The sequence below is a fragment of the Salmo salar genome, chromosome 09 (genome assembly GCF_965601325.2).
Source record: "Salmo salar chromosome 09, fSalSal1, whole genome shotgun sequence".
Taxonomy (NCBI): Eukaryota; Metazoa; Chordata; class Actinopteri; order Salmoniformes; family Salmonidae; genus Salmo; species Salmo salar.
In genome coordinates this window covers 156,382,663-156,393,855 of record NC_138299.1, presented here as the reverse complement: position 1 = coordinate 156,393,855, position 11,193 = coordinate 156,382,663, and the positions used below count along the sequence as shown (strand labels likewise).

The window sequence follows — 11,193 nt, the reverse complement described above, 5'->3', positions numbered from 1 at the left end:
GCATCCAACGCTCTGTCATTCCCGGCCTCAGGGACTTCCTCCTGGACCTCTCCCCACAGAAGGTGTCCAACTCTCCCCTGCTCACTGAGTTCTGGGAGAGAGCCTTTGGCTGTTGGCTGGGGATAGGTATCTATCTATCTATCTATCTATCTATCTATCGATCTATTTATATATTTATCAATCTGTTTGTATCTCCATCTTTCTGTCTCTCTCTCTCTCTCTGTCTCTGTCTGTAGGGACCTCCTCTACAGGTGTTGGGGTTGAGGAGAAGGTGTGTGATGGCAGTGAGGATATACAGCAGCTACAGGTCCCCTACACAGATACATCTCAGCTGCGTGTAACTAACATGGTGTACAAAGCTGTATACGCCATAGCACACGCCATCCACAGCATTGTTTGTGAAGAGAGAGAAAATTCCACAGTGAAATGTGACAAAAGCCTCCATGTGAAGCCAACACAGGTGAATGACAAGTCGATAGTATAATGTCCTGATGGATATGTTTATTTAGACTACATGTATGAAGGCCATTACGGCTGGTTCTGAAGTAACACATCTGATAAATATATGAGTTAAATGAATGGTCTGTTTCTCTCTCGTCCCTCTCTCCATCTCTCTCTTCCATTCTTTCCATCTCTCTTCCCCTTTCTCCTTCTCTCTCGTCCCTTCTCTCTCTCCCTTCACTTCCAACTCCCAGGTCCTGGAGAGATTGAGGAGGGTGAACTTCTCTCGTAATGGGTACCAGGTGTCTTTCGATGCCAACGGGGACCCAGTGGCCACCTATGAGCTGGTCAACTGGCAGATAGGGGAGAGTGGGAAGATGGAGTTTGTGACAGTGGGGCGCTATGATGCGTCCCTGCCTCCTGACCAGAGGTTTGACATGGAGAGGGAAATCACCTGGGTAAAGAACAGTACACAAGTACCTGTGTCAGTGTGCAGTGAGAGCTGTCCCCCAGGCACTCGTAAGGCTGTACAGAAAGGAAAGCCTGTATGCTGTTATGACTGTATCCAATGTGCAGAGGGAGAGATCAGTAATAACACAGGTAGGACTATAGGAATAGTTGGCATAAAATGTGTAGTAATTTCTATCATGGTTTACTAAGTATTGGTTTATTCATACTAACAGCACTACAAAGGTAGTGTCTGTCAATCATGTTCCTGTTCTTAATATCTCATGTAAGCTGCACATTAATTCAACATACTTTATTGTAAACTGACAACGTGTAGCATTGTGGGACATGTATTTGTAAAAAAATAAACCTGAAACTATTATTATTAACATTTGATGTCTGTTGTTTTGTCCTGGTCAGATTCTTCAGACTGTCTGATCTGTCCCGAGGAGTACTGGCCCAACGCTGAGAGAGACCGCTGTATCCTTAAGCCTGTGGAGTTCCTGTCCTTCCACGAGGTCCTCGGAATCATCCTGACCGCCTGCTCTGTGGGCGGGGCTTGTCTGGCCATCGCCACGGCAACCGTCTTCTACCGCCACCGAACTTCGGCCATCGTCAGGGCAAACAACTCTGAGCTGAGCTTCCTGCTGCTCTTCTCCTTGACTCTGTGTTTTCTGTGTTCTCTTACTTTCATTGGCCGACCATCTGAATGGTCCTGTATGCTGCGTCACACAGCATTTGGGATCACCTTCGTCCTCTGCATCTCTTGTGTTCTGGGGAAAACAATAGTGGTGTTGATGGCCTTCAGGGCTACGCTTCCAGGCAGTAATGTCATGAAATGGTTTGGTCCTCCACAGCAGAGATTGACTGTAGTGTCCTTCACGTTTGTCCAGACTTTGATATGCACTCTGTGGTTGGTCCTGTCCCCTCCCTTCCCCATTAAAAACCTCACTACCTACAAGGAAAAGATCATTCTAGAGTGTGATGTGGGTTCAACTATTGGTTTCTGGGCTGTGTTGGGCTATATAGGATTCCTGGCTCTCTTATGCTTTGTGCTGGCTTTTCTGGGCCGGAAGCTGCCTGATAACTTCAATGAGGCCAAATTCATCACCTTCAGCATGCTCATATTCTGTGCTGTCTGGATCACCTTTATCCCAGCTTATGTCAGCTCTCCTGGGAAGTTCACTGTAGCTGTGGAGATATTTGCCATCATCACCTCTAGCTTTGGGTTGTTCTTTCTATTATTTGTTCCTAAATGCTTTATTATTCTGTTCAGGCCGGAGAAGAACACCAAGAAACACCTTATGGAGAAGACATCCAATGATATACGTTATTAAGAAATGATTGAGATGAAAAAACAATGTAACGTTCAGTGATATGGTTTATTATACAGTTAGGTAGGACTACTCTGACAGAGATGACCAACAATTTAGCAGGTAATCATTGGTAACATTGTAACTAGTAACATGTAACAGGGTCACTTTAGATATTCCAATGTTTTGAGAGGTTTTCAAATCTAGAGTGTTAAAATTTAATTTGACCTGCTAAATTACGTCATTAGCAGTAGCCAAAAGAGTGGAACCACTTCCATGTTGTTTGGAGAAAAACTTTATTCCAATAAATTGATGTAACATTGAAGTGCTTGTGTTCAATTTATATTGTAATTCATCATATTGTATTATAATAATATAATAAACATTTTCATATACAGTTGAAGTCAACACCTCCACACATTTCTTGTTAAGCAAATTATAGTTTTTGCAAGTCTGTTAGGACAACAGACTTGCCAAAACTATAATTTGTTAACAAGAAATGTGTGGAGTTGTTGAAAAACGAGTTTTAATGACTCCAACCTAAGTGTATGTAAACAGATTATTTCACTGTTTCACACTTCCAGTGGGTGAGAAGTTTACCATCCCCTACCTCTGCACCATCCCTCTCTCTCTCTCTCTCTCTCTCTCTCTCTCTCTTTCTCTCTCTCTCTCTCGCTCTGTCTGTCTCTCTCTCTCTCTCTCTCTCTCTCTCTCTCTCTCTCTCTCTCTCTCTCTCTCTCTCTCTCTCTACACCCAGGCTGCTGTGGTCAGAGAGGTAGTAAATTCCTGGAGGAGAATCTTCCTCATGGCCAGACAGTATAGACAGAGAGTGAGTTTCATAGAGAGATTAAAGGAATTTCTTCCAGCTCACAGAACTGGAGAACCGAATACTATTTATGTTCTGGGGAATGTATAAAAGTTCGGTGAAGTAACTTGCTACGAACTGGTCCGTTTGGTACATTTTTGTGAAATTCATGAGAGACAATACAGCCACATTACCATAACCTTGTTTATACAAGAGTCTCAGTTATGAGGCTTACATCTAATTGTCGTATAAAATGAATGAGTAAAGATGAAACTATTGGTGTTATTATGTCATGTGATTTTAGACTGTTTAATGAAGGAAACTCCAATTCCCTTTGGAGTTTAACTAAATCAGAAGGCCCGCCCATGAGTGCAGACATTGGGCTGGCATCATGGGACCGCCCTTTTCTATGTTCCCGAATAAAAACCCCACCTGGGTTTTCCCACTTCAGACCATCTTACCTCGAGAACCACGAGATGGCTAAGATTGTAGACCAGTACCTCATCACAGAGAAAGTTAAGGTTTGAGTAGATTGCTGAATCTTTTAACCATACCACGTGGTTAAACTCTTCGACTATCGATACCGACAGAATAAGAACAAATCCTTGATACTAAATACTAGTCTGCAGCTAGGAATTCGGTATCATTGAACGCGAACACCGACAACCGCCGAAACACCTATTCTATAACGGCATTGCTGAATGTTACTCTGAACTAACCATTCTAAACACGGCAGAGAGAGAGAGGGCGGACAAACTCTCCAACAGAAACAAACTTTTCAACAGAGATCCAATTATTCCCATGAGCGTTCATGTGCAAAGGATTAGCATTTCAACTGTTATAATTATCAACTTTGTAGTGTCTTATCTCAGTCGACCTCTACTTCCCTTTTGTCCACCAAGCCGCGACACCGGTTTATTCCACTAGGGAAACTCTGCTATCATTTCCTTGTAACTATCTGCTGTTTGTTTATGTATTTCTGTGAATTACTTAGTTAGTAAATAAAGGATTTAAGACAATTGATGTATGGATGACTCATAGTGAAGACTGGGTTCGTGCAGAAAACCAACAATTTACGACGTTTGGAATGAGACTAACGTGAGGTAAAGAATAATTCATTAATTCGAAGACTAATTGAATAGATATTAAAATATCTGAAAGTTATATTAGGAAAATTATAACTTTGTAATTTGAATATTATCCTTGGTGCCCCGACTTCCAAGTTAATTACAGTTACATGATTAATTAGTTTAATCGCGTAATAATAATTACAGAGAGTTATATGATAAAAATAAGTCTTCAGTTTTAATGATGCCAAAGACACGACAATAGCTTGGAAAATTCCAGAAAAATATGTCATGGCTTTAGAAGCTTCTGATAGGCTGATTGACATAATTTGAGTCAATTGGAGGTGTACCTGTGGATGTATTTCAAGGCCTACCTTCAAATTCAGTGCCTCTTTGCTTGACATCATGGTAAAATCAAAAGAAATCAGCCAAGACATTAAAAAAAAATTGTAGTCCGCCACAAGTCTGGTTCATCCTTGGGAGCAATTTCCTTCTTGGGAATAACTGTGTAGAGCCAGTGTGCCAATAAGACTAGACTTTAGAGGAAATGTAAGAGAACCAGCTTGTCAAGGGGACTAGACTGTAGAGGAAATATAAGTGAGGCAAAGTGACAAATTGACTAGACATTAGGGGAAATATTGTGTAGAGCCAGCTTGCCAAGAGGACTAGACTGTAGTGGAATAACTGTGTAGAGCCAGTGTGCCTAGAGGACTAGACTGTCGATGAAATAAAAGAGAGGCAGTGTGCCAAATGGACTAAACTGAAGGGGAAACACCGTTTAGAGCCAGCTTGCCAAGAGGACTAGACTGTAGGGGAATAACTGTATAGAGCCAGCGTGCCAATAAGACTAGACAGTTGGGGAAATACTGTGCAGAGCCAGCTTGACAAGAGGACTAGACAGTAAGGGAAATATAAGAGAGGCTCATGGTTATGGTGTGTCTAATGCATGTTTATGTCTAACTAAACCATTACAGTCAACGTAGTTCTGATGCTGGTGCATACACTCTCTATAGCTGAAATAAGCAGCATCTCTATCCATTACAAAGGATCTCTGCTGTTTCATGACACTTCCTACGGCTCCCATGGGCTCTCAGAGCCCGGGAAAAAGCTGAATGACGTAATTCAAAGCCCTGGCTGAAACACACGAGCGCTTTTGCTAAGTGGTCTATCAGCGGACAAAGGGCTTCATGCTCGTGCACGAGACGACACCATGTTTTTATTCTATCGTCTCTGAACGGATTTTAAACAGCGGTTGACATGCTTCGAAGTACGGTAATGGAATATTAAGAATTTTTTTGTCACGAAATGACAAAATGACCCTTATTTACAATTCGGATAGTGTCTAGAACGCACGAACCAAACGCCGCTGTTGGAACATAACTATGGATTATTTTGGACCAAACCAACATTTGTTATTGAAGTAGAAGTCCTGGGAGTGCATTCTGACGAAGACAGCAAAGGTAATAACATTTTTCTTATAGTAAATCTGATTTTGGTGAAGGCTAAACTTGGTGGGTGTCTAAATAGCTAGCCCTGTGATGCCGGGCTATCTACTGAGAATATTGTGAAATGTGCTTTCACCGAAAAGCTATTTTAAAATCTGACATATCGAGTGCATAGAGGAGTTCTGTATCTATAATTCTTAAAATAATTGTTATGTTTTTTGTGAACGTTTATCGTGAGTAATTTAGTAAATTCACCGGAAGTGTTCGGTGGGAATGCTAGTCACATGCTAGTCACCTGCTAATGTAAAAAGCTGGTTTTTGATATAAATATGAACTTGATTGAACAGACATGCATGTATTGTATAACATAATGTCCTAAGATTGTCATCTGATGAAGATCATCAAAGGTTAGTGCTGCATTTAGCTGTGGTTTGGGTTTATGTGACATTATATGCTAGCTTGAAAAATGGGTGTCTGATTATTTCTGGCTGGGTACTCTGCTGACATAATCTAATGTTTTGCTTTCGTTGTAAAGCCTTTTTGAAATCAGACAGTGTGGTTAGATTAACGAGAGTCTAGTCTTTAAAATGCTGTAAAATAGTAATATGTTTGAGAAATTGAAGTAATAGCATTTCTAAGGTATTTGAATAAAGCGCCACGGGATTCAACTGGCTGTTGAGTAGGTGGGACGCAAGCGTCCCACCTAGCCCAGAGAGGTTATGTCAGCTCTCCTGGGAAGTTCACTGTAGCTGTGGAGATCTTTGCCATCATCACCTCTAGCTTTGGGTTGTTCTTTCTATTATTTGTTCCTAAATGTTTTATTATTCTGTTCATGCCGGAGAAGAACACCAAGAAACACCTTATGGAGAAGACATCCAATGATATACGTTATTAAGAAATTATTGAGGGGAAAACATTGTAACATTCAGTTATATGGTTTATTATACAGTTTGGTATGACTACTCTGACAGAGATGACCAACAATTTAGCAGGTAATCATTGGTAACATTGTAACTAGTAACATTACACAGGTTCACTTGAGATATTCCAATGTTATGAGAGATTGTTCAAATCTAGAGTGTTAAAATCTCATTTGAACTGCTAAATTATGTCATTAGCAGTAGCCTACAGAGTGGAAACACTTCCAGGTTGTTGAAGAAAAGATTTATTCCTATATGAATTGATATAACATTGAAGTGCATGTGTTCAGTTGATATTGTAATTCTTCACATTATGTATTATAATAATATAATAAATATTTTCATACACAGTTGAAGTCGGAAGTTTACATACGCTTAGGTTGGAGTCATTAAAACTCGTTTTTCAACAACTCCACACATTTCTTGTTAACCTGTTATGGATAGGGGGCAGTATTTTCACAGCCGGATAAAAAATGTACCCGATTTAATCTGATTATTACTCCTGCCCAGAAACTAGAATATGCATATAATTATTAGCTTTGGATAGAAAACACTCCAAAGTTTCTAAAACTGTTTGAATGGTGTCTGTGAGTATAACAGAATTCATTTGGCAGGCCAAAACCTGAGAAGATTCTGTACAGGAAGTACCCTGTCTGACCATTTCTTGGCTTTCTTTGCCATCTCTATCCATTACAGAGGATCTCTGCTGTTACGTGACACTTCCTACGGCTCACATGGTCTCTCAGAAGGCGGCAAAAAGCTGAATCGTGGCTTTGCAGGCTCTGGTTGAAACAAAGTAGCGCGTTTGGGTAGTGGCTGGTTACAGTACTGTGAGACTCAGGCGCGTGCCCACATCGACAGAATGCTTTGTTTTCTTTCCTCTGTTTAGCTAAACGCAGATTCCAGGTCGGAATATTATCGCTTTTTTACGAGAAAAATGGCAAAAAACATTTGATTTTAAACAGCGGTTGACATGCTTCGAAGTACGGTAATGGAATATTTAGAAATCTTTTGTCACGAATTGCGCCATGCTCGTAACCCTTATTTACACTTTGGATAGTGTCTAGAACGCACGAACAAAACGCCGCTATTTGGATATAACGATGGATTATTTTGGACCAAACCAACATTTGTTATTGAAGTAGCAGTCCTGGTAGTGCATTCTGACGAAGACAACAAAGGTAATCAAACTTTTGTAATAGTAAATCGGAGTTTGATCAGGGCTAAACTTGGTCGGTGTCTAAATAGCTAGCCCGTGATGGCTGGGCTATCTACTGAGAATATTGCAAAATGTGCTTTCACCGAAAAGCTATTTTAAAATCGGACATATCGAGTGCATAGAGGAGTTCTGTATCTATAATTCTTAAAATAATTGTTATGCTTTTTGTGAACGTTTATCGTGAGTAATTTAGTAAATTCACCGGAAGTGTTCGGTGGGAATGCTAGTCACATGCTAGTCACATGCTAATGTAAAAAGCTGGTTTTTGATATAAATATGAACTTGATTGAACAAAACATGCATGTATTGTATAACATAATGTCCTAGGGTTGTCATCTGATGAAGATCATCAAAGGTTAGTGCTACATTTAGCTGTGGTTTGGGTTTATGTGACATTATATGCTAGCTTGAAAAATGGGTGTCTGATTATTTCTGGCTTGGTACTCTGCTGACATAATCTAATGTTTTGCTTTCGTTGTAAAGCCTTTTTGAAATCGGACAGTGTGGTTAGATTAACGAGAGTCTTGTCTTTAAAATGGTGTAAAATAGTCATATGTTTGAAAAATTTAAGTTTTTGCATGTTTGAGGATTTGAATAACGCGCCACGGGATTACACTGGCTGTTGAGTAGGTGGGACGATTTCGTCCCACATACCCTAGAGAGGTAAAAAAAATTGCTTTCTGGACTGTTTTTGAAAAAATATAACAACCATATGAACATACCTTTGTCTTTTTTATTGAGTTTGTACGTAAGGCCGATGTTTTGTCCATTTGCAATATATGACAACAGGAAGTCAAAAGTCAGTGAACCATGGCCAAATGGCATACCTCAGTACCAAATCAGGATGTTATGTCCATTTGCCATTTGTATACATATATTTTCCATTTGCCATTTGTATATATATATATTACCTTTATTTTACCTTTATTTCAACAAGGAACACAGACTGAGACCAAGGTCTCTTTTACATCTGGGCCCTGCAAATACATGTTTACCTATATTTTTCCTATATTTTACCTTTATTTCAACAATGAACACAGACTGAGACCAAGGTCTCTTTTACAGCTGGGCCCTGTGTATACATGTTTACACATAGAGTTTAGGTACAATGATTAACAACTCTGGGGTATATATGACGCTAGCGATAATCTGACTACAGCGCTCTGCCACCAAAACAAGCCATACAGACACCCGCCATGTTGTGAAGTCAACAAAAGTCAGACATAGTGTTATAAATATTCACTTACCTTTGATGATCTTCATCGGAATGCACTCCCAGGAATCCCAGTTCCACAATAAATGTTTGTTTTGTTCAATAAAGTTAATCTTTATGTCCAAATACCATTTTGTTCACACGTTAGGTTGAATATCTCAAATGCACAAGGCGCGCGCACTAAGTCCAGACGAAAAGTTAAAAATGTTCTATTACAGTTTGTAGAAACATGTCAAACGATGTATAGAATCAATCTTTCGGTTGTTTTTATCATAAATCTTCAATAATATTCCAACCGGACAATTCCTTTGTCTTTAGAAAGGAAAGGGAACGGAGCTTATGCACACGGCCGCGCACGATAAACAACTCAAAGCTTTCAGCTGGTCAACTTCCTCTAGGTGGACTTATTCGCTCCCCTTTTACAATAGAAGCCTGAAACAACGTTCTAAAGACTGTTGACATCTAGTGGAAGCCTTAGGAAGTGCAATCTGACCCCACAGACACTGTATATTAGATTGGCAATCACTTGAAAAACTACAAACCTCAGATTTCCCACTTCCTGGTTGGATTTTTCTCAGGTTTTCACCTGCAATATGAGTTATGTTATACTCACAGACATCATTCAAACAGTTTTAGAAACTTCAGAGTGTTTTCTCTCCAAATCTACTAATAATATGCATACCCTAGCTTCTGGGCCTGAGTAGCAGGCAGTTTACTCTGGGCACGCTTTTCATCCGGACGTGAAAATACTGCCCCCCACCCCAAAGAAGTTAAGAAACTACACAAGACAAACAAAATGATCACAATACAGCAACAGATTACAACAGCACAAGAACTTGCATTACCCGAAACAGTTACAAGCAATACAAAAATAAAAATCCTCCAATAAATATTTAAAATGGGCAAAGGGGACAAGAGTCTCAAGTTTAAGTTTAGTCTGCAGGCTATTCCATAGGCAAGGAGCATAACAGGAAAAGGCAGCCATACCCAACTCTGTGGAAATCGCATGGGCCTCAAGAGTAATCCATGCTTGAGACCTGGTTTTAGGAATTATAATTCTAATATTGATGAGTGATGATAAATAAGAAGGTAGCTTATTCAGAAGTGCATTATAGACAAACACAAGAGCATGTTGTTCTCATCTCACGGACAGCGAAGTCCAACTCACATTTTGATATAAAACACAGTGGTGAGTTTTGTAGCTAGCACCCGTAATAAACCTAAGTCCGCAATGGTAAGTAGCATCCAGCCATTTAAGTGTTGATGGCGTAGCATCAACACTTAAATGATCATATATGATCATAGGAAGTCGGTTTCCAAACTCAAAAGTCAGTGAACCATGACCAAATGGCATAACAAATGTTGAAATGCCATACATAAGTATTGAAAGTACCAAATCAGGATGTTATGTCCATTTGCCATATATGATCATAGGAAGTCGGCTTCCGAACCCAAAAGTCAGTGAACCATGTCCAAATGGCATTTATACTGCCCAAATGATATATATATCGCTATGTTAACCCCTGAATCAACCTAGAAGGTCTATTTGTCATGTTTGATGAGAGAGAAGTGGGGCTCTGTCATTTTTTTAAGATTTTTTGAAAAACGTCCAAAAGGACCAGGGGTGCCCTCTATTGGTTGGGCACGGGTGGGGGGTGCTCTCTTCCTGGCAATGGACCCCCATAAAGGCATTAAAAACCATTACAAAAATGTGCTACTGGTCACCCGTTCAGGAAACAGTTCTGCCGCTATCACCCAAAAGCACCTGAAATTTAGGCCAGGCTTCATTTTGGGTCTACTTCTGTGCACGGTTGCTTCAGTCAGACCGAGTGAGCTACGGTCAAGGGGGGAGTCTCGTTGAACTCAGCACGGCCTAGAGATTATGGTGATGCCATTGCAGGCTTTGTGTGTCTTTAACCTGTCTGGGCAAAATGGGACGTTTGCGTCCCACCCTAGTCAACAGCCAGTGGAATCGCGTCGCGCGAAATACAATACCTCATAAATGCTATAACTTCACTTTCTCAAACATATGACAATTTTACACCATTTTATAGATACACCTCTCCTGAATCTAACCACGTTGTCCAATTTCAAAAAGGCTTTACAGCAAAAGCAAAACATTAGATTATGTTTGGAGAGTACCCTGCCAAAAATAATCACAATGCCATTTTCAAAGCAACTAGCATGCATCACAAATACCCAAAACACAGCTAAATGCAGCACTAACCTTTGACAATCTTCATCAGATGACACTCCTAGGACATCATGTTACACAATACATGCATTTGTTGTTCGATAAAGTTAATATTTATATATAAAAACA

General features: G+C 40.1%; 1 protein-coding gene across 1 annotated transcript; it reads left to right on the top strand.

Annotated features, from left to right (window-relative positions):
- Positions 1-239: 239 nt before the first annotated feature.
- On the top strand, positions 240-2,526 carry LOC106613263 (extracellular calcium-sensing receptor). The gene is made up of 3 exons (XM_045687038.2): positions 240-460; positions 696-1,041; positions 1,309-2,526. The coding sequence occupies exons 1-3, from the start codon at positions 347-349 to the stop codon at positions 2,223-2,225; spliced, it is 1,377 nt and encodes a 458-aa protein (XP_045542994.2). The 5' UTR covers positions 240-346; the 3' UTR covers positions 2,226-2,526.
- The last annotated feature ends 8,667 nt before the right edge of the window (positions 2,527-11,193 follow it).

Bases quoted from the DNA above. Each gene is read 5' to 3' on its own strand.
- LOC106613263 (XM_045687038.2), top strand. From the start codon at position 347: ATGGTGTACAAAGCTGTATACGCCATAGCACACGCCATCCACAGCATT. The intron at 461-695 runs GTGAATGACAAG...TCCAACTCCCAG, and splicing joins TCCATGTGAAGCCAACACAG to GTCCTGGAGAGATTGAGGAG. The intron at 1,042-1,308 runs GTAGGACTATAG...TGTCCTGGTCAG, and splicing joins AGAGATCAGTAATAACACAG to ATTCTTCAGACTGTCTGATC.